At 40.3% G+C, this 24,536-nt stretch overlaps 1 protein-coding gene across 2 annotated transcripts in view; it reads right to left on the minus strand.

Moving 5' to 3' along the window:
- Positions 1 to 24,536, minus strand: part of dennd3a (DENN/MADD domain containing 3a) — an 89,605-nt gene that overhangs the window by 56,390 nt on the left and 8,679 nt on the right. For both annotated transcript variants that reach the window (XM_059646196.1, XM_059646195.1), the window contains 7 exons: positions 22,736 to 22,853; positions 20,262 to 20,544; positions 16,042 to 16,157; positions 13,896 to 14,035; positions 9,518 to 9,629; positions 4,926 to 5,045; positions 845 to 1,063 (listed from right to left, as the gene is read on the minus strand). In XM_059646196.1, coding sequence (XP_059502179.1) covers positions 845 to 1,063; positions 4,926 to 5,045; positions 9,518 to 9,629; positions 13,896 to 14,035; positions 16,042 to 16,157; positions 20,262 to 20,544; positions 22,736 to 22,819 — 1,074 coding nt within the window. In that variant the 5' untranslated portion in view covers positions 22,820 to 22,853. The remainder of the gene's footprint in view (positions 1 to 844; positions 1,064 to 4,925; positions 5,046 to 9,517; positions 9,630 to 13,895; positions 14,036 to 16,041; positions 16,158 to 20,261; positions 20,545 to 22,735; positions 22,854 to 24,536) is intronic.

Here is a 24,536-nt window from a genome sequence, read left to right on the forward strand (position 1 = left end):
AAGGTCTGACATTTGTTTTAAAGAAGGTCAAAAATTAATTTTGAACAGCAAGTTTAAAGCAGCATTACAAGAAGTCATTGATTTTTAGCTAACCAACCTGCTATATGCCTGGGAGATAATTGCTGAGGTGTTTGCAGGCTTGGTTTTACAATCCAAAAAGAGAAAGTGAGAGAAGGTCAGAGCAAGTTAATGCAGACAGAATGTTTTTACAGCAGAAATGCAATTAGTAGCAGTGTCAAACCAGACAGGCTAAGGAGAAGTCATGTAAATTATCGAGGTTAGTGCAAAGGAAGTTCTAGAAGCATGGAGATATCAAAGGAGGAAGACTTCTTACAAGACATTTAAAATGTAAATTCAGGGCATCTACGTGGAATTAAGTGTGCTAAGTTAGCAGTTTATTTGAAGGGTCTTAGAGACACATTCACAAAAGAAAGTATGGAGTGAATGCAAATAAATTTACTGAAAGGCAACAAATTATTGTTACGACAACTGAGGGAGAAGTTTTAATTTAGAGATGAGGTAAACTCTTCATTGTGGTTTCAGAGTCTCTGATTCTGGTGACAGAATGAATGACTCTTTCTTTCTGATGTTTGTAATGAAATTTTATCAATTGTTCTGTATCAGGTGATATAGATTGTGCTTTCCTTGCGTAATAAACTTTTACGTTCTATTGTTAAAAGTTTATTCACAGCCACATGAAAATGTTCAGTAATGGAACTCCACAGTAAACAAAAAGAAAAACTTATATTTATCAAGTCAGGTTCATTCGGAAATCTGATCTGTCCAGTATTACCAGCAGCTCGGATATCTATAAATATATGCAGGCATATAACGTAATACTTACTGAGTTAACTTTATTAAAGTAATCGACATGGCAGCCCATCAAGAAAGCTGTTGGTGCCATTAGAAAATCCATCATGCCTTTGGACAGGATAGGAACATAGGTATGTTGCCACTGGAGTGGGTGAAGATAGAGAATAAAACATTCTGCGATGAGTGTCAGCAAAGCCCAATCAGCTGACAAAAAGACTATCCTCTGTTCAAGTAAAAAACATGTCAGGATCTGAGGTAAAAAGAAAAATGAGAAAATTATCAATACTTGGCATTTATCATCCCTAGATATTTTACTTACCCTAAAATCCAAACACTTCGGCATATTGTTCAACATTACTATTGTTTTTCACTAAAATCAGGCACACTATCTTCCATATATTTTACGGACTATTCTATTTGAACAATGAGGTACAGTTAAGGCCATGCAGCCAACACTCACTGCTATAAAGAAAAGGGCTTCAATTACATCAACTGCGCTTTCCATGGGACCTTGTGGCAATAAGTTTCAAACCCACAGCCACTACTATCTGGAAGGACAAGCAGGTACATGGGAACAGCACCAACCGCAAATTTCACTCAAAGCAACTCACCATCCTAACTTGGAAGTATATTGCCTTTCATGCAGTGCTGCTGGATCAACATCCTGGAACTTCCTTCTAATGGCACTAAGGGTGTACCTACTCCAAATGGACAACATTAGTTCAAGAAGACTGTTCACCACCCCTTCTCAAGGGTGACTAGGTTGAATGATAAATGTTGGCCTCGCCAGCAATAATCATCCATCCTGTGGAAGTATTTTAAGGTTTTGGAGTAGATCTGTAGCTCGGGTTGTGGGTGTTTTAAAATGTATTAAATTAAAAAGTATTTTAATTTTTTTGAATTCAAAGCTTCCCCCAAAAAGTAAAATTTAACAATGAAAACTTCTGAGATATCCTTAATACATTCACAGTTGGTCCATGCCTGGCCTACTTACATAAATAACTTGAAAACAACTACAAGATAAAAAGTGAGAAGCGCTTCATTTTGGGAGCATGCAGAAACACAATATCAAATAAATGGCACAATTCTAATCAGAGCTCAGGTGTAAAGGAACCTGTACATAAATCGTTGGAAATAACAAAACTGATTGAGAGAAAAGTAAATAAAGAATTGAGAGTCCTATGCATTATTAATAGGGGTGCACACTACAAAAGCAAAAAAAGTCAAATTTAGGTAAAACATTCGTTCAGCTCTAGTTGTAATACTGAGTTCCATCCTGGGTACCACTGCTTAGGGCACGAAAGCATTAGAAAGAGTACAGAAAAGACTCTCAAATTCTTAAGGAACCTCAGTTGAATAGATTCTTTGGAGAAACTAGACTCGTACAATGGAGAAGAGAAATGAGAGGAGATTTGATTGTTAAAACTGTATAGAAAAACAGTGGTATATTGTTAGTTATTATGTAGTAATGTCAGATGACTATTAATCCTAAGGCCCAGGACATTGCTGTGGGGAACATACATAGAAATATCATCATGCCAACAGATTGAATTTAAATTCAGTTAATCAACATATTCTGAAAGCCAGTGTCAGTGATTGTCATAAAAATCTATTTCTTTCATGAATATCTCTTAAGAAGCAAATCTGGCATCCTTCCCTGGTCAGGCCCACATATGTGTCTCCAAAACCACAATAATATGGTTGCCTGTTAACCAATCTCAAGGGTATCAAGTGCTGACCTGGCCAGCAGTGTTCATATCCATGAAATAATTTTTTAAAAATTGTAAGGCATCTGAGCAGAGTAGATAGTGAAAAACTGTTTCCATTTATGGTAGGATTCAGAAACAGAGAATACAACAGTATTTAGGTTCTAGAATGTAACACCTGGAAATACAGTGCACAGTATTCAAAAGAAAATAGGGTTTTAATTTTTATTCATTTGTGCAAGGTGGGAATCAGTGGCTAGGCCAGCATTTATTGCCGATACCCTGGAGAAGATGGTGAGCTGCCTTCTTGAACGGCTCAAACAATGTGGTTGCCTCTTAACTGCTCTTTGAAATGGCATTGCAAGCCATTCAGTTGTAACAAACTGTTACAGAATCTGAAAGAAGGACAGATAGACCACTGACATTGATCAAAGCAGCAGAAATTATAACATCACACGTAGTCCAATCATCTCTCCAAGTCCCCCATTCTTTGTCGGTAGTTTGTGCCAAAATTGAGAGAGGTGACCCACAGTCAAGAAACAGCCTGACATAGACATACTTACAGACATGTTCCAGACATCACTATCAGTAGGTATGTCCAAGCCCAACAACAGGACAGACTCACCAAAGGTGGTGGCACAGTGGTATACAGTGAGAAGGAAGTTGCCTTTGAAGACTTTGAGGGATATGGGCCAAATGCTGGCAAATGGGACTAATTAATTTAGGATATCTGGTGGACATGGATGAGTTGGACCAAAGGGTGTGTTTCCATGCTGTGCATCTCTATGACTCTAAGTCTAACTACTGCAAACATACTCTAGAATCACAGAATCTCATTGGCCCATCAAGTTTGCATCAACTCTACAAACAGCATCCCACCCAGATTCAGGCCTAGCCGTCTACCCTAACCCTGTTAACCCTCATTTACCTAATCCACCATTTTGGAGCCTGGGAGGAAAACAAAGCACCCGGCAGGAATCCACAGGAACAGGGAATGCATGCAAACTTTAAACACACACAGTCATCCAAGGCTGGAATCGAATCCACATCCCTAGCATGGTGAGATAAAGGTATTAACCACACAGCCACGGTACAACTGGGAGGATAAGGTTGAGTGATCATTTTCCCTCTTATTGGTTCTTTCACCATCTGCAACTGACCCAATTTAGCAGCCAAGTCCTTCAGAACAAATCCAGCTTGGGGTCTAGAGTCAATGTTGATAGCTCCCAACTGTACACCACCACCTCTATTGTCAGAATATACCCAGGAATGGTGATGGTTGTTTTTTGGGCATGATGCCATGAGAATGAATATATTAGGTTGTTTTGTTTTTAGAAAACTAGTCTATGGGACAACTTCCCAATTTTGGCACAAGTGCCAAATTTTAATAAGGAGGGTTTTGCAGCATTGATAGGGCAGTTTCCACTGTCCAGGTCATGTGATCTGGGTGGTCTATCTGGTTTCATTCTTTTCTTTAAACTTTTCATAGGATTCATAGATAAGGATTGCAGATTTTCTTTCATAAGTACTAGTGAACCAGATGGGTTTTTGCACCAATGGTTACATTTCAGACTTGACTAAATTTAAATTTCATCCATCTGCTATGGTCGCATTCAAATCTACCTCACCAGAACATCAGCCTAAAACTCTGAATTACGAGCCAAGTGAAATGCACAATACGTCACCACGTGCCACCTGCTCTCCCCTGAGAAAGAAAATATGCAGGGCTATAGGGAGCTAGCAAGAAAATTGTATTTGGTGAATTGCTCCTTTATGCAGAGTCACCACAGACCTGCAAGGCCAAATGATCACTCCTTTAACCATTCTGTGATTCTGATCCTATACATATCAAAACTTACAACCAAAATCAAATCAAAGCACTTGGCAAACTGAAAGGAAATATTCAGCAATGCATCAACAAGTTAGTGGAGTGAGCAGACAAGTGTCAAATACAGTTCGATGTAGTGCAACATGGCTTTTTTTTTTAGAAAGGAAGGCAATTAAATAACATCCCCAGTGCCCATTTTCCCTGTCCTGCTCCCCCATGGTCCAGATAGTTTCCCATTTCCGTACCAAGTTTGCAATGTCAATGCTTTTCAATGCAAAATTATTAGTTTTCATTTTCAGTGACCTATTACACAAAGGTGGTTAGGTTAATCCTTGAAGCAAATTATGACATACCCTGGCAAAAATGGAAGACCAAAGGTTAGGTAGTTTAAATTTGAGAATTAGTAGCAGTGACTTGGGGAAGTCCTTTTCCAGTCACCATATCAGAAGGAAATCATGAAGATGGAATCAAGTAGTAAGGATACAATGAGGTAGATAGAAATTACCTAGTCAGTGATTGAGACCATGAAAATAGACATATCATAAATGACAATACTCCAAAAGTGGGGCAGTAATTACCTGAAGGATACATTTAGGTTTGAAGCAGAGGAAAGGAATGTGAAGGTCCAAATCTACTATAGGGTACTTCGGATCCTCCCTTGAAGGCAATGTAATCTGCAATGGTTTCAAATTAAATACCTGAAAAACATATTAATGCTCTCTTATAATAAGTTTGAAGCTAATACTTAGAAATAAATAATACCATAAGGACATTAAAAATAAGAACCAGAGTAAACTATTCAGTCCCTCCAGCTTGGTCCGCTGTTCAATAAGATCATGGCTGATCCAACATTCCTCACATCCACTTTCATGCATTTCCCTCTAACCCTGGATTCAAGACTGATCAAGAATCAATCTATGCTTTAAATATACTCAAGGACTCAGCTCCCACAGCTCTCTGTGACAAGGAGTTCTAAAGATACTCAACATGCCGAGAGAAGAAATTCCTCTTCATTTCAATTTTATTCTAAGATAATGTTCTCTGGTCCTAGGTTCTCCCATCAGGAAAAAATATCCTCTCTGCATTTACCATGTCAAGCCCCTTAAAAATTCCGTACATTTCAATGAGATCACCTCATTCTTCTAAACTCCAGTGAGTCGAGTCCCAACCTGTTTAGCTTTTGCTCTTGCGCAATAAGGGATTATGCCTAGTGAACCTTCTCTCAACTGCTCCAATGACTGAAATCTTTCTTCCAATAAGGGGACCAAAAATGCTCATCGTATTCCAGATGTGGTCTCACCAACACTTTGTACAGTTACAGTAAGGCTTCCCTACTCTTATACTCCAACCCATTAGATTTGCAGATTACCTGCTGAAACTGTGTGACAGATCTGTGTTTCATGCACAAGTGTCTCCCAAGTCCCTTTATGTTGCAGATTCCTGAAATTTTTCCTCCATATAAATAGGAATAAACAATATCCTATTATTTTATTCTTCCTTCCAAAATGAACAACTTCACATTTTCCCACATTATACTCTATTTGACAACTTTTTGCCCACTTACTATCCTTTCAATATCTCTAACCTGGGTGTATCCCTCTCACAATTTTCCTTCCCAGGTATTTTTGTGTCATTTCCAAATGCAATTAGGCATTTTGGAGAATCATGAAAAGCTCAAAAAATCCTTGAACTTGGAAGCATCACAACTACATTCTCTTGCAGAAAAAGTCACAAAATACTAAAAGGAAATGAAGAAAAGCCCCACTCATCAATTCATGATGTCTCAAAATGTTTAAAATTCAAAGCAGTACTTTTGCAGTTTTTAAATTTTGCCTGGGGAATTAAGTATTTCTGGTGTTTGTTTTCAATCCCATATGTCCTTGAGAAGATGGTGGTAAGATAACTTCTTGATAAGTGCAGTTCCTCTGGTCTGCATAGACATATAATGGTAGCAGGAAGGGAATTTTAGGAACCTGATAGTGGAAGGGAGAGTGGGGCTGGGGGGACAGTGCAAAAGGATTTCAAACAGATAAGGTGGATGCCATCAACAGTTAATAAGATGATAGGATCGGATAAAATACATCCAAGGATACGGAAAGAAGAGAATGGAAATTGTTCAGACACTGACGATTTTTCAAACCTTTGCTGGGTTGAGGGATGGCGGTGGATAACTGCAAACTATAAGAACATAAGACATGGGAGCAGTAGTAGGCCATTTGATCAGTTGAGACTGCCTCACAATTCATAAGACCATAAGACATAGGAGTGGAAGTAAGGCCATTCGGCCCATCAAGTCCACGCCGCCATTTACATCAGGGCTGATGGGCATCTCAACACCACTTCCCTGCACTCTCCCCGTAGCCCTCGATTCCTTCTGAGATCAAGAATTTGTCAATCTCTGCCTTGAAGGCATCTAACGTCCCGGCCTCCACCGCACTCTGCGGCAATGAATTCCACAAGCCCACCAGTCTCTGGCTGAAAAAATGTCGTCTCATTTCAGTTTCAAATTTAACCCCTCTAATTTTAAGGCTGTGCCCACGGGTCCTAGTCTCCCCGCCTAATGGAAACACTTCCTAGCGTCCACCCCTTCTAAACCATACATTATCTTGTAAGTTTCTATTAGATCTCCCCTCAACCTTCTAAACTCTAATGAGTACAATCCCAGGATCCTTAGCCGTTCATCATACGTTAAACCTACCATTCCAGGGATCATCCGTGTGAATCTCTGCTGGACACGCTCCAGGGCTAGTATGTCCTTCCTGAGGTGTGGGGCCCAAAATTGGACACAGTATTCTAAATGGGGCCTAACTAGAGCCTTATAAAGCCTCAGAAGCACATCGCTGCTTTTATATTCCAACTCTCTTGAGATAGACGACAACATTACATTCGCTTTCTTAATTACGGACTCTTCCTGCAAGTTAACCTTTGGAGAATCCTGGACCAACACTCCCAGATCTCTTTGCACCTCTGATTTGTGAATTTTCTCACCGTTTAGAAAATAGTCCCTGCCTGTATTCTTTTTTCCGAAGTGCAAAACCTCACATTTACTCACATTGAATTTCATCAGCCACTTCCTGGACCACTCTCCTAAACTGTCTAAATCTTTCTGCAGCTTCCCCACCTCCTCAGTACTATCTGCCTGTCCACCTATCTTCGTATCATCGGCAAACTTCGGCAGAATGCCCCCAGTTCCTTCATCCAGACCATTAATATATAAGGTGAACAGCTGTGGCCCCAACACTGAACCCTGCGGGACACCACTCGTCACTGGTTGCCATTCTGAAAAAGAGCCTTTTATCCCAACTCTCTGCCTTCTGTCAGACAGCCAATCCTCAATCCAAGCCAATCCAATTCTATCAGATCATTGCTGATCTGAGAAACCTCAAATCCACTTTCCTGCTTTATCCCCATAACACTTGCACTTATTCAGCACTATGTCTTTATTCAAAAAAAGGTTGTAAAGACTAACCCGAAAATTACAGACCAGTCAGTTTATTTAAAGCAGAAGGCAAACTTCTAGAGACAATTATTCAGGATAGAATTAATAGCCACATGGAAATTTGGAACAGCCAGCAAAAATTTGTTGTGGGAAAATGGTGCTTACCTAACTTGCTAGATGTTTTTGACAAGGGTCGATTAAGGCTTTGCTGTTGATGTGGTGGACATTGTGTTTTTCGAAAAACACATTCAGTACACTGCCACATAATAGACCAGTGAGAAAAGTCATAGCTAATGGAATAAAAGGGACAGTAGAGAGTGGATACAAATTTGACTAAGGAATAAGAAACAGAATAAAGTTTAATAGGTATTTTTCAGTCTGGAGGAAGGTTTGTAATGAAGTTCAAAATTGGATATATATCACCTAGACCTTGATAAGCAATGGACAAATTTCAACATTTACACATAATACTAGACTTGGCAGCGTTGCCAATATGAGAAGGATGGTACAGAATCTCAATGTAGTTTTGACAAGTTGGTGGAATGGCCGAATGGGTAACACATGAAGTTCGATGCACAGAAGAGAGAGATGATACATATTGATACGAAGACCATGAACAGTCAGTACAAATTGAAGGGCATACATGAGCATTGGGACCTGGGTATAAGAATGCATAAGTCATTAAGCTGGCAAGATAGCTAGAAAGAACAGTGAATAAAGGATATAGTATTCCAGGCTTCATTAATAGGAGCACAGAGTACAAGAGAGGGAGGTTATGATGAACTTTTACAGGACACTTGTTAGATATCAGCTGGACAACTGTGTACAATTCAGGGAGATACACTTTAGAAGGACATAAACACAATGAAGGGAGAGTACAGAAGCATTTTTTGAGAATGAAGTCTCTCATTCCTGAACAGGTTAAAAGGATAGATTGAAGAACTTAGGATTGCTTTCCATGGAGTGGACAAGGCCAAGTTTTCAAAGGGGTCTAAGCACGGTAGATAGGGAGAATTTCAAATCATTAAGGGGCTCAAGAACCAGACAGCACAGATTTAAATTTTTTTGTAAAAACAGCAAATATGAATGAGTGAGCAGTTAGGATGCGGAATGTACTGCCTGCACGCATAATAACAGCTTTCTCAGGAGAAAAGCAGAGTTTAGGACTATGCGACGGATATTCTTAACAATAAAATCATTGACATTTTCAACTGACAGACTTATGAGGAAGAGTTCCAGAATGCCACTGTCCCTGTACTATGACAAGGCACTCCTTACTTCGCTTCTGAAGGGCTGAACTGAAAGTTTAAAAATGTGCTGCAATGTTGTGTATTTTTCCTATTTGAGATATTTTCACTGTACCCTTCCCCTGCCCAAACAAATCCCTCCGTTATTTTAGGCACTTAAATTTAGGTTGACCTCAATTTTATAAACACTAAACACAAAGTTTTACAAATTTCCCCCATAACTTAGCCCTTTAAACTCACTCCCTTTGTTGCAATATGTAATATGAACTATGACAGAAAAGCAAGATAGTTGGAGTCAGATCAATTTGTTACCGTTAAAAACTTTGATTTCAAAATTTATTTTCACAGAGCTTGATAATTGTAGTAATCCAGTAATAAGTGACACTGCACCAATGTATTAATTTCCATTTCAGCATTTGAAAGTTTAGAAAACTCAGTCCACCTTCTTTTAGTAAAAGTAAATTGATGATAAATGCTACTTTACCAAATGGAGGGTTCCAGGTGGCGGACTGGGAACCAATGCTAATTTTGCTGCAAATTGGTGAACTTCGTGATCAAAGTCCACCTGATGACATGACTTCACTTGCATTGTAAGACTGAAAGAAAGACCACAGAACTTGTAAAATCAAAAAGTCAACAAAATAAAACAATTTTTAATTCCGGAAAGGGTTACTGGACTCAAAACATTAACTCTACTTTCTCTCCACAGATGCTGCCAGACATGCTGCGTTTCTCCACAGTTTCTTATTTTGTATTGTACAATGTCTAACACTCGCGCAATGATAAAAATAAATTTGATAAACCCCAAACAAAACACCATTGATCAGCATCATAGGATGGTGAGCTGAGGAATTCACATTTGGAAGTCACACTGAACAGGGGAGTGGGGCTAACCGAATTGCTCTGCAGGAAACCAGTACAGACTGGATAGGCTGAATAACTTTCACGAAGAACTTGTCTCTGCAAAGTAAAAGCAGTTTACTCACATAATCATCCCAAACTCACCTCATTAACTACCTACCCTGACCCTATGGCACACCTCTTGTCCAATGCTAACTGGATTCTACAACTCGCCACAGACGAAGGAACCGCTGGGATACCCAAGAATACACTATCATCCTTGGAACCAATACCATCTTTGAACCCAGCTGGGCACAGTCAAGCATTGGCTATTCTAAGTTGCCATTCACTATCAACGCAGTGGCACAATAGGTACAAATCTGCACTTCTCAATGCAATATATGCAGAATAGCTGACACTTCCTACACATATAACTTCACTTTCCTCCCAAAATCTCCGTTTAAGAGCCAAGTCACACAACTCACTAGTCCATAACAACATTCCATCTTGCAACAGGAACAACCTCGAAGTCAATACTACTCCTTTTCCTATACCCATTGTAGACCAGCATTTTATCATCATTAAATATGGGGCCATCATATGCAGGAAAGCCTTCAAATTATTCAAACATTTAGCTTTTATTTATAAACAATAAAAGCAAACAGAAATGAAACAGACACAAGCTGCAATTTCTTTCCCAAAATACAAGCAAACTGTTCACATGTTGAGAGAAAAGTACTTTAGAGTCAATAAGTGAACACTACACCCAGCTCGAGTCTATCAGAAACAGGTGCCAACTGCACTGTTGTGCTGAAGGCAATGTTCTTCCTGATCAATGTGCTCATCCTCCTCAAAAGACTGCTCCCACTCTCCCAGTTCCTCAGCATCCATCACAGCCCCTCCACACACACACACACACACACACACACACACACACACACACGTACACACGCGCACACACACCTCTTTCTCACGCCCTCCCTCCCAATACTGATGCATACTCACAGTATTGGCTGTCAGGGCTGTAAGATGCCAGAATGCATGAGTGGAGTCCATTGACTGTGCCTTGAGATGTTGCTGCCAAGTGTCTAATCCAGCAGTCTTGAGAAACAAGCTGCAATTTAGAGTCACCAGGCACCCACTCTGATTCTCATGTCAGGCATTCTTGGTGTGTAGTTTCAATCTGATATATGTTAAAATAGGAACCTGACCATAAATAAAATTCGGTAATGAGAGTGCTTACAAGCAATATTCCTTCGGTAATAGGCCTCTCACCACTTACTAGCAAGAATCTCATCTCAATGCCCAAAACTCCACTGGAAAATGCAACTTATTGCTTCCAACTTCAAGAAATGCAGCACTCAACCTCCCAATAATTCTTCCAAATTCCTCATCATAGTTCTACATCATTCAGATCCTGGGAAGATTTCACACCAAGCCCCTAATTTGTACTACACAAGACCAAATCCATGATCAGGCAAAATCCATATTGTTGAGTGATAATGGGAACTGCAGATGCTGGAGAATCCAAGATAACAAAGTGTGGAGCTGGATGAACACAGCATGCCAAGCAGCATCTCAGGAGCACAAAAGCTGACATTTCGGGCCTAGACCCTTCATCAGAGAGGAGGATGAGGAGAGGGAACTGGAATAAATAGGGAGAGAGGGGGAGGCGGACCGAAGATGGAGAGAAAACAAGATAGGTAGAGAGGAGAGTATAGGTGGGGAGGTAGGGAGGGGATAGGTCAGTCCAAGGAAGATGGACAGGTCAAGGAGGCGTGATGAGGTGGTAGGTAGGAAATGGAGGTGCGGCTTGAGGTGGGAGGAGGGGATGGGTGAGAGGAAGAACAGGTTAGGGAAGCAGAGACAGGCTGGGCTGGTTTTGGGATGCAGTGCGGGGAGGGGACGAGCTGGGATGGTTTTGTGATGCAGTGGGGGGAGGGGAAGAACCGGGCTGGTTTTGGGATGCAGTAGGGGAAGGGGAGATTTTGAAGCTTGAGAAGTCCACATTGATACGACTGGGAGGTGCAGTTGTTTGTTGCGAACCTCCGACACTTCTGCCATCTACAATCCGACCCCACCACCCAAGCCATTTTTCCGTCCCCACCCTTGTCTGCCTTCCGGAGAGACCACGCTCTCTGTGACTTCCTTGTCCGCTGAACACTCCCCTCCAACCCCACCACACCCGGCACCTTCCCCTGCAGCCGCAGGAAGTGTTACTCTTGCCCCCACACCTCCTTCCTCACCCCCATCCCAGATCCCAGGACGGCCTTCCATATCAAACAGATGTTCACCTACACATCTGCCAATGTGGTATATTGTATCCATTGCACCCGGTGTGGCTTCCTATACATTGGGGAAACCAAGCAGAGGCTTGGGGACCGCTTTGCAGAACACCTCCGCTCGGTTCGCAACAAACAACTGCACCTCCCAGTCGCGAACCATTTCAACTCCCCCTCCCATTCCTCAGACAACATGTCCATCATGGGCCTCCTGCAGTGCCACAATGATGCCACCCGAAGGTTGCAGGAACAGCAACTCATATTCCGCTTGGGAACCCTGCAGCCCAATGGTATCAATGTGGACTTCTCAAGCTTCAAAATCTCCCCTTCCCCTACTGCATCCCAAAACCAGCCCGGTTCTTCCCCTCCCCCCACTGCATCCCAAAACCAGCCCAACCTGTCTCTGCCTCCCTAACCTGTTCTTCCTCTCACCCATCCCTTCCTCCCACCTCAAGCTGCACCTCCATTTCCTACCTACCACCTCATCCCGCCTCCTTGACCTGTCCATCTTCCCTGGACTGACCTATCCCCTCCCCGCCTCCTCATCTACACTCTCCTCACTACCTACCTTGTTTTCTCTCCATCTTCAGTCCCCTCTCTCCCTATTTATTCCAGTTCCCTCTCCCCATCCCCCTCTCTGATGAAAGGTCTGGGCCCGAAACGTCAGCTTTTGTGCTCCTGAGATGCTGCTTGGCCTGCTGTGTTCATCCAGCTCCACACTTTGTTATCCGTATTGTTGAATAATGACTTTGTTAGAATAAACAAAACAATTGAACAACTTCTTTTGAATAGAAAACTACAGCGTAATAAAAGATTTCAGTGCCAATCCATGAGAAGTTCCTGAACAGCCTACCGCATCTATTTAATGTCCTTGTTTAGTTAAGTTCCACCTGCACGCAAAGGAAGTAAGTGCCATTGCACGGTATGAAGTGAACTATCTAGGCCCAGGTCCTGGATCTTAGGCCCAAACATTTTCAGCTGCCTCATCAAATGACATTCCCGCCATCACAAGGTCCGTAGTTTGCTGACGATTGGTCCTGAACATTGTCTATTCATGACTCAGATGCAAACACACCATCCTACAAGTCATAAGTCAGAAGTGTAATGTATTCTCAACTTGCCTGAATGAGTGCATCTCCAGCAACGTTCCAGGATCTCAACATCATCCAGGATGAATTAGCCCACTTGATTAGCGCCACATCCACCAACATCAACATTCAACCTAACCACCACAGATGCTCAACTGCAGCAGTTTCATATGGAGCAAGGCCTGGATAACATCATGCTTACAAGTGCCAGGGAATGACAATCTCTAATGAGACAGAATTTAAGCATTGCCCCTTGACATTCACAATCACTGAATCTCCCACTAATAACATCCTAGGGCTACTGATCACAAATTCAACAGGACAAGCATATAGATAACCTATTGTGACTAAAATAACAGGTTAGCAGCTCTCCCTCACGTACCTCACTTCCAGTCTCTATAACGCCTGTTCACTATCTACAAGTCACAAGTCAGAAGTGTAATGTACTCTCAACTTGCCTGAATGAGTGCATCTCCAGCAACATTCCAGCATCTCAACATCATCCAGGATGAAGTGGCTCACTTGATTAGCGCCACATCCACCAACATCAACATTCAACCTAACCACCACAGATGCTCAACTGCAGCAGTTTTTAAATCCTTAACAAGCTGCACCACAGTAGAAAAACGTTAACTAATATGTCAGTGCTTACCAGGACAGAGAATCCTTCAAGGCTGTAAAGTAAGGGAATTTAGATATCACACAAATACTGAAAGGAGCATATAAAGACATCCTAGGCTTTTGCACAGCTGCATCCCAATGTGCTTGTCCATTTTGAAAACTCTTTTCTTCCTGTGAACAGAAGCAAAATCACATGACTCAGAGTTGCACTAATTGAACTTTATATATTTTGAATGCAATCTATACACATTTTTCTGAAGCTAAATTTGTAAACTGCATTGCTACTCCCCAGTGTGGTTGATCTTACTTAAATGAGCAAAAAGGAAACATATCCACCAGACCCACAGTCAACCTATACAATGCAGACTTATAATTTCTCCAAGTATAACAAATTAGAATACACTGGACTCAATAGTCATGACATTAGTCAGTGACAAAGAAAAATTGATGTAGAAGAGGAAAAACAGGGAATGGATATCCAACTATTACCCTAATGAAGCAAAGATTACAGTTCAAGAGAAATTCTGGGAGATTCCTGGAAAGCAAAGTAAGAAAGTAAGGAAGCAGCAGATGCGGCAGACTGAAGATACTTCGATTAGTCACATATTTCTAAGAAAATTGGACAGCTCTCTCAGGAGGGTGGGATTTAAGGTGAGGTGTAGAAAGATTGGAAGGGACTGCAATGATGCCATGGCTTTAAGAGGTGTATTTTGTCCTGGCTTTTCTTATGAACAGAGGTTGAGGCGGGTGTGCCAAGCAAACTATGTCAAGCCAATAAATTAAAAGACTTGAGGCCTTTGGTTTTGTTTTAAAAAGCTGGAATAAAGGGTGGGTCCAAGCTTCCAGAGAACCAGGAGTTTTACCTTTCACTAGCTATTGGGATTGTAAAAGCTACTACATTTCTCTCTCTCTCTCTCTCTCTCTCTCTCTCTCTCTTTGGTTCAGCTAACTGCTCCAGTTCTCCTCCTGCTACTGGAATTGCATGAGAAACTAACTCTAACTATTTTACTGACTCTGCCTTTGCCAAGACTATGTCTAGTGGATGTTAAATTGGAGGAGAGCCAGTTTAGCTCAAACGTCTGGACAGTTAGGTTGGGAAGGAGTGTGATGTAAACAGCATGAATTCAAGCCCCGTGTCTGCTGAGGTTACCACGAAGGACTCTCTTCTCAGCTTCTCCGCTTGCGTGAGGTATGGTGGCCCTTGGGTTAAATCACCACCATTAAATGAGAACGCGGCCCTATCATCTGGTAAGGCTACAGCAACCTCCCCCATTATATTAGAACAGTTAATGAGTATTTTATTATTTTGTTAAGTATTTTGATTGTTACAGTTAAGCTCATTCTTTTATTTTATTTTTGTTTTAACTGTATCAGTAAAATATACATTGCTTAAGCCTGGTTGTTTGACTGATCGAACTGCATCCAGAACACAATGCCTAGCACTTGTCTCTAAAACAAGAAAAAGTTAGGTTCTAGGCTATCTCCTTGACATGCTTTGAGGGGATTTGGATTGGTCCATAACAGGACACAAGGAAAATCTTTTTCACCCAGAAGGTTGTGGTAGTCGTCAATTAGCTCAGTTGGCAATGCAACTGGCTGAGGTCATCATAAAGGTCCTACCTATTCAATGGTTCCTCGTTGGTTGGTGAGCCTCATGCTAAAGTTACCTACACTATGACAATAGTAAGAGAGACGATGGCAATTTTACCTTTACCTATTTACAAATCCCTACACTCAGGTCTCTCTGATGACAGACTATGAAATTTTACCTTCACCTGGTTACAAACCACACTAGTAAGGTAATAGATCACATCAAAATACGTAAAATTTAATTTTCAATTCCCATCACAAATGTCATCAAATATCAAAAAGTAGAAAGGTCCCACAGTTATCCTTTACAATGCTGCAAATCCTGGAATTGATATGCAAGTGATTAGTGCACTGACTACCACATATTTATTCACCCAGCTACTGTCCCAATTCCTGATGTGGCTGGCATCCTATACCACTTGATCAGGCCAAAGGAATATAACACTTTGCACCTTGCTTTGAGAAAAATCAGCAACTCAGTACTTCTAACTGGCAACAGTTGGGATAAATTGCAGAAGATAAACATTTTCTTTGGAAACCTCCAAATATGAATCTATACACTGTATTTTGATGCATACGTTACATACCTGAACAGGCCTATAAAACTGCACTACCACACCATAGGTTCTTGCTCCAAAAACATCTGTGAACACCAAGAAGTGGTAGTGATCCTCCTTTGGTTCAGTTTCTATTTGGAGTTCTCCTGTAAATAAACAATCAATATTGTAGAGAGCACTTTGGTCCCAGAAAACGTTTGTTGACATAACTGGCACGATGGTCTAAAAAGGTTCTGCTGAACATGGGATCTATGCCCCAAGCATTTCCTTTAAATTTTAAACACTGGCTTCAAACATGCCCACTGGTCGGAATTCCAATTTGATTTCAGAAAGAAGATATATAAATACTTAGCACCAATCATTGCATTGTACTGCACTGTACCACCTCTATGACCAGGAAGGCTACAAGCTTTAAGTCCTGTCAGACTTCATCCGCACAACTCAACAAAAAATCTTCAGCAATAGTAGGAACTGCAAATGTTGGAGAATCTGAGATAACAAGGTGAAGGAGGGTCTAGGCCCAAAACGTCAGCTTTCCTGCTCCTCTGGTGCTGCTTAGCCTGCAGTGTTCATCCAGCTCTACATCATGTTATCTCAAAAAATCTTCAGCACCAGGTTTGCTAACTCCGGGTGATAAGGATTTCCCTGAAGTTTACCCGACTGCATGGGACATGGGACTAAGTACTCAGTCTTGCTTTTAAGGTTGGTAAAAGGCACAAAGTGCTTAAATCCGCCTCCAAAATCATGAACTGTGCTTCCTCCCTGAGCAAATAGCAGGAGAAACTGAACCAGTCACATGAAATGCAATGGTGCCGAAAAAAAGGCCTCACACAATCTCATTTTATGAAGGTTAAACGTATTGTTAAAACAGGATTACCAGATGAACTTTATCTTATTAAACTCAATGGATCAAATGGCATACTTCTGAGGCGACCATGCTGTAGTCATTTCAGCTAGCCTGACCGTGTGTGTGCGGATAGACACAAAACAATGCCCGGGTACAAAGACTGGGAAGGCAGTTCAAGTGTCCCTGTCCACAGTTTTTGTTTTTCTTTTTGTTTTGTGAGGGCTTGCTGCTCCTCCATCTTCCTTCTCCAGGTACTTACACTTTTGCAGGAGTCACAGGGCAACGTATTCACACTTGTAATGTTTCTGACTTATTTGTTAGAAATGGCAGAATACAATAACCGATGAGGGGAAAGAAACTGGCTTTCTTCAGGCTTGACATGTTTTTACTGCAGAGGGAAGAACTTTTCCTCTCTTTCCGGGCGTCCAATGGCTTTACACAAAACATTCAAACCACAAGATGTTCGGCTACCTGAGCAACAATCATGTATTTAATAGCTGGCAGAAGGTCTTTGTCATCAACAATGAGTCATCGTTTCCCAGACCAATCAGCAATTTGCTGCTGGCCAATCTCCATTCACACACAATTCTTGGCTCCAGTTCATCTGCAATTCGACTTCCCTATTGCTGCTTGAACAAATAGCAACAAACAGCAATTACAACAACTGTTAGGCTTTTATAAAGTGGAGTAATGCTTTTCACAACACCTGGTTTTTTAAAAACAATCCTCCCATTTTGGGCCCACAAAAAAGAGAAAATTAGTTTTTTTAAAAATTGTTTTTACAGTGGCCCACAAGCTAGCATTACTGCAAGTAGTGTCCACTGCTGGTACTACAGAGGCTCAAATTGCAGGATTATACTTTGAGTCCCATGAGGTCTTCCCATCGCTATTCTATTAAATGTGAGGTGAGCAGGAAAGCAACAGGGTCTCTACATCACTCCTTCTTGTCTAATTAATGGGTGCTCAGTCTTCAGAGGTATGTAATAAATTCTGTCCATTATTTAACTTCAATTGTCAAATCACATGGGTGTACAAATACACAAATTAGAAGAAAGTATCTCTTCAGCTCTTCCAACCAACTATATCATTTAATAAGATCACACTGATCTAAATGTAATCTCAAATCCACATTCATGTCTACCTCTACTAATCACCAAGCTCTTGTTAGTCAAGAATCTATATATCTCTATCTTTACTTTTAAAGGTACTCAACGTTCTCACCAACACCTCCCACTTTGGGAAAAAGAATTCCAAAGACTTGTGACCATTTGAGAGACGAGAATTCCTCTTTTTGTCTTCATACAGTTTAAATATCTCATGATTTCCAATGATCATTGAAAACTAACAAATTTAGAATAGATATAGAATCCCTACAGTGTGGAAACAGGCCCTTTGGCCCAACAAGTCCACAAGTTTAATATGTGATATGATAGTAAACATCACAGAAACAAGTTAGCTATTTTGAAATGCTTCTGAGTTAAATGTAAACTAAAGCAATATTGTGGCTTTAACAATAGAGTGATTAAGTGCTAAATATATTAAAACTTGAAGGAAAAATGAGGACCAGAGAAGGACTGTTTGGGTAATTCAGCACAAGAGAACCTTCAGCTCATCATGTCCATACTGATCATCAAAAATCTGTCAACTCTAATGCTATTGCTCAGCACTTAGCTCATAGCCTTGTGCACTATAGCATTTTAAATGCTCGTCTAAATATTTCTTAAATATCGTGAAGGCCCCCAACTTTACCACCTTTCAGACACGGAGTCCGAGATGATCACTCATCAGGTGAAAAGAAATTCTTAAATCCCCTCCAAACCTCCTGCCCCTTAGCTTAAATAATATAAATGCTTAATTAATAATTATATTTAATTACTCAAATTTATGGAGGTCTATAAAGGGAATAAGTTTATTCCCATCAACCCTCTCTATACCCTTCATATTTTGTGTCCATTGATTATTATTATCTCAGTTAAGCATTTTATGCGGCAGAAACAAGTTTTAGTGCATTTCCTCGGCACATAATCTTGTCAGCCTGCAACAATTGGTCATGGGCAGCTCCTTGAAGTGGAAGTGTGACATGTTTCAGATCAAAGATAATTTTTAACGAAATTGATGTTTCTCTTTGCAGCATCACTGGGATTAGCAAAAAATTCCTTTGTTTGGGAGCGGTCTGGATGAACATCAATGAAAACAAGCGACAACTTTTTTCAGATGTTCTTTGTGAATGCGTACTACTGAAGGGAACGGATGACAGTCTATTCCCACCTCTAATGTTCATGAAGGATTAGAAGGGCCTTTTCATCACAGCCCAGCTATATCCTTGTTTGCAATTTCTACTAACAAGGTATTCTGTCGAACAATTTTGACAATCAATCAGTCAGGAAGCATCCAACAAGATCCATTACCCTCCTGTTTCCCGTACAGCATCAACCACTACCTGATTGACTTTGGTCAAATACGTTTTCTGCATAAACATTTCAATAAAAAGTCAAATGGCATAACTGTCCAACTGAACAATGCATTCCATGGCAAAACAGCCGGACCCCATTTATCCCCAACACTAGGAACAAAATTAAACATAATGCATGGCCAGACTTGGTGTTTGTATGTCAAGGATCTTCAGATGAAGGTAATGTCAGGTGTTTTATTGCCCCTTTATCCCAAACCTGGGACATAGTTTATTTTTGATCTTCAGATAAAGCCCAAGGTGATTCAGGTAACTGCTACAGTGTGCGCCAGACTTTCAACACACAGCACAGCACCAGTACAGCTAGGTTCGTCAGGTTCTTACCACACTTCAAACCATATTTCTAGTGCCTTCAGAAAATTCTGTACCAACAGTGAAGATGTAAAATTGATACCTTACCCTAGATCCCGGTGTTATGTCAAATTTGTTTCAGATATTCAGCATTTTGTAGAATGAGGAAGATCCAAGCAGAAGGTGGACTCAGATTTGATACAAAACATGAAGACAGAGGAGCAATGACAGCTTTGTTGGACCCCATATTTGACTGTAAAGCTTTTCAATTTCCATTAATTCTGGATTAAGTGACTAAAATTGAGAGACTGACATCTGTGCATTGTAATTGGAAACAACTGTAGATTCCCTCATCAAATCCCATTTAGGAAAGCATACCTATCACTGTATTTTCATCCAAACCGGGTTTTCAAAGTTGTGGACTGTACTCTAAATCCTCAACCAAGATGATTAAGTACCTACCTCCCTGCATGTACACAAGCATACATAATTGAAATTTATTGCATAACTCTGCTAAATTGGGAATTCACCACAAAACTGATGAAAGATTGAAAAATGTGTTGCCGTATTAGGTATAAAGTGGTTTCAAGGTAGGATGTGGTAAGGGGTAAAGTGATTGATGTTCAAATAGAAACAAAATACCTGGAAAACATAACTGAGGCAATCCTTGAAGATCAATGTTATTTGGAATGCTAATTTCTTCAGTCTGTGGCTCTTTATGATTTGCATTTGTATTGCTTAGGGCAGATGTTGAATGCTTAAAATCTTTTTTCTTTCTGAACGAGCGATGTCTTGAAGTTTTGGTAAAACTTTGAGCAATGTGACTAGAGTGGCTGATGTCTCTAGTGACAAATGGAGGAACATGAGCTGACAGAACCTCTGGGATGAGACAAATATGTGACTGAGCATCATCTTTTTGGACTACCTAAAAGGAAAAAGACAAACCATTGCTGTATACAAACATTACTCAAAAATATAACTGATCTCGTTATGACCGCTTCCAACATTAAATAAAGCAAAAGTAACAGCTTAATTTATGATGGTATCTACAAAACAATAAAATGATTTCTACATCAAATATCTCCAATTGACCATAAACTCTGAAAATTTAGATTGTTCACAATCCAACAATTCAAGGTGGGAAAGAAGCTTTGAGAGCAAGAGTTTCAGAATGCACGTAACACAGTAAAAGACAGCATTGATAAGGATAATACAATTTATTTAATACATTTGGAAATCCAAAAGCCAATTAATAAAATGTCACTAAAAGGCTTGTCAGCAAAGTTGATGGGGTCCGTGCACACATTGATATGAAGTTTTTGAGTAACAGGAAATAGTAATATGTTTAATTTTAGATTAAGTCAGTCAGTTTGGATTAAGAGTTCACAGAGAGATTTCCTAGCAGTCCAAATGGTCTCTGCTTCACTTGATCTATATGCATGGTTTAACTTGTTGGTGCACAGCACAAATTTCAAAATATACATATTGTACCAAATTGGAAGTATTGTGAACCATGGGGAACATAAGAACAAGAAATCAAAAATGAAGTGAATGAATGGATTGGGAATGCATTCAGTGGATGAAATGTAATACTGAGAAATCTTTTGAGATATATTTTGGTAAGAACCATGTGGAAAGCAAACATAAAAGATATAATTCTACTGCAGGAGTAGATGGATCTGGGGGTGTGTGTGTGCGCACAATCATTGAAGGTGATAGGGAGAAAAACAGTTAACAAGGTCAACTTGATCCTAGGTTATACAAGTGGTAAAAGAAGAATTACTGAATCTCCATGACACGTTGGACAAGCAAAAACTATGTCCAATTCAGGGCACCACACTTTAGGAAGAATGAAAAAGCACAGCAAAGGAAGTAGAGCAAGTTTACAAGACTGGTTTCAGGAATGAGAAACTTCAGTTATGTGGATTGGTCGTTGAAACTGAGGCTGTTCTCTTTATAGAGGACGTTAAAAGATTTGATAGAGATGTTTAAGATCATAAGAAGTCTGGACACTGTAACAGGAGGAAACCAGTGAAAGTCAAGAATCATCAAATAAAAAACTAGAAATTAGCAAACCAACAAAAGCTAACATATGGCAAAAGGAAAACTTTAAAAAATGAGTCATAAAGAGGAGGCACAATGACTCAGTGGTTAGTACTACTATCTCACAGCGCCAGGGGCCTAGGTTCAATTCCAGCCTCAGGGCTACTGTCTGTGTGAACTTTGCACATCTTCCCAGCGTCTACATGGGATTTTTCCAGGAGCTCTGGTTTCGTCCCACATTTCAAAGACGTGCAGGTTTGATGGACTGGCTGTGCTAAATTGACCATAGCATCCAGGGATGTGCAGACTAGTTATGGAAAATGCAGGATTACAGGGTTGGGTTAAGGTTGGGGAGGGGGTGTCAGAGTGGGATGCTGTTTGGAGGGTCAATGTGGACTTGACTGGTCAAATGGCCTGCTTCCATACTGTGGGGATTCTATGATAATTGAATGGACAGCATTGAAGACTGATGGAGACATTAGGCAAATTCATACCTGGGCTTCAAAAAAGAAGGGAATTGGATAATTATCTGAGAAAAAGAAAAATAACACAGAAACACTGGGATTGGGAATACCAGATTACGCTTATGTAGAGAAGGAATGAGCTAAATGAAGAAGGGTCTAGGCCTGAAATGTCAGCTTTCCTGCTCCTAAGCTGCTGCTTGGTCCTGCTGTGTTCATCTTGTTATCTCAGATTCTCCAGCATCTGAAGTTCCTACTGTCGCTGAACTAAATGTCCCCTCCTGTGCTGTAATGATTCTACGTCATAAATCACAGGGAGATAGGAAGAAATCAGTAGCATACAGTGTGGTGAGTATCAACTGGTAAAAACAGGAACTTTGAGGAAAAAATACACTCACTAATAAATTTTAAGCACTCAATTACCATACCAAGAACTAGTGTCAAATGAAATACAACAGCATCTAAAACAAAACAGCTGATTCAAGAGCAGAAGCTGAGCAATTCAAATGTAAACCTTTTTAAAGTAAAAGTAAATTTAATAGTTGGAGAGGCACTTAGATGTTCCAATCTAGATCCCGGATCCTTTGATCTTTTTGTAACAAGGAAATTTACCTGGCATATTTCCTTCAGTTTTTTATCAGATGCTCCCACAACAACACAAATTTCTAATATTGCATTTGGTAGGACATCAGCCATGATCACTTCGTCTTCCAACAGCCTTAGTTAGAGACTAAAGCAAGAGGGAAAATGTGAAACATTAAAACCTTATTTGTAATTTACTGAATCTTTGACAATCTATCACCGAGGATTTACACAGCATACAAATCTTATTAAAATGTATACCACTGCACAATAATTGTGTTTAATCTGGCAAAAATTAGATTAGTCAAAGTAAAAAAAAGAACTTTTTTAGTTTTAATAAAACTAGATTCTTAGTTCAATATTTTAAAATTCAATTCAATTGCTGGGTGTACTTTTGTCAGTCATTTTACATAAATGACTTAGATAGGAATATAAAAAGCCATGGTTAACAAGTTTGCGGATGACACCAAAATTGGAGGTCATCTGCTATGCTGGGATTCAAACCTGGGTTCCAAAACAATCCTGATGTCTCTAGATCAACAATCCAGTGATAATACCACTAGGCCACTGCCTCCCAGTTTGTCACTCCATCGCCCATTTCTCCTTTGTGTCAAAAATAGAGTACTTAAAAAATGTTGAAGCAGAAGTGGAAATGTAAGATTTCCTGCACAAGATACACAAGAAGTGTTTATACCACACGGTGTGTACTGTGGATCTATGCCCCAAACCTGAGAAGCTGCGTCAAGGAAACGAAAGCACAATACTACTTGCAATTGCCCAATTGAGAAATGCATAGTCTCTGGTGGGGTTGGGGGAGGGGCAGTAACAGGAGTGCACATGGATGAGTAATCACACAAAAAGATGAACAGATTTTCTCAAACACATAACACAATTCTCTAATTTGTAGAAGACAAACATTGGCTATATTGTTTCATGCTTCCTCTCATGCCACCTCAGAAATTACTGCTAATATGATTATTAATCTCCGCAATCATGAAATGCTACAACAGGGGCCATAGAAAATAGAATAAGCAGAATGGGGTGCAGAAACAGCAGTACAGAAAGGCAAGCACTTGAGCAACAAAGAATCAGGTCAAAGCAGGGGGTGGGGTGCAGCAGGAAGCTCAACAGTTTCTTCAAAATAAGATGAATCAGTTCCAAAAATAATTCCAAGTCTTACATTCAAGTGGTTTCGTTTGCAACATACATCCTCTGCATAAAATAGTTGTGGACTCCAGTTCCAATGGGAAGACTTGAGCACGAAAATTGCACACGTTACTCCAGGTGTGATCTCACCAAAGCCCTGTACAATTATAGGAAGACATCTCTGCTGCTAAACCAGAATCCTCTTGCTTTGACAGCCAACATACCATCTGCCTTCTTCACCACCTACCACATGCATATACTTATTTGAAATGGCTGGTGTACAAAGACACCAAGGTCTCACTGCACTTTCCCCCTTTTATCTCTGATACCCTGCCTTCCAGTTTTTGCCAATGAGGTGGATAATCTCACATTTTTCCACATTATACTTAATCTGCCATGTACCTGCCTACTCTCTCACCTTGTCCAAAACAACATGAAGCCTCCCTGTATTCTCCTCAAAGTTCAGCCTCCCACCCAGCTTTGCATTGCCTTGAAATGTGGAGATATTACATGTAATTCCCTCATCTACATCATCAACATATTGTTGTGAATAGCTGAGGCCCAAGCTCTGATCTACGCAGAACTCCATCAGTCACTGTCTGCCAGTTGAAAAAAGAACTATTTATTCTCACTGTTTCCTGTATGCCAACCACTTCTTTTTCAATGTCAACAAACTACACCCAAG

The sequence above is a fragment of the Stegostoma tigrinum genome, chromosome 5 (assembly GCF_030684315.1).
Source record: "Stegostoma tigrinum isolate sSteTig4 chromosome 5, sSteTig4.hap1, whole genome shotgun sequence".
Classification (NCBI taxonomy): Eukaryota; Metazoa; Chordata; class Chondrichthyes; order Orectolobiformes; family Stegostomatidae; genus Stegostoma; species Stegostoma tigrinum.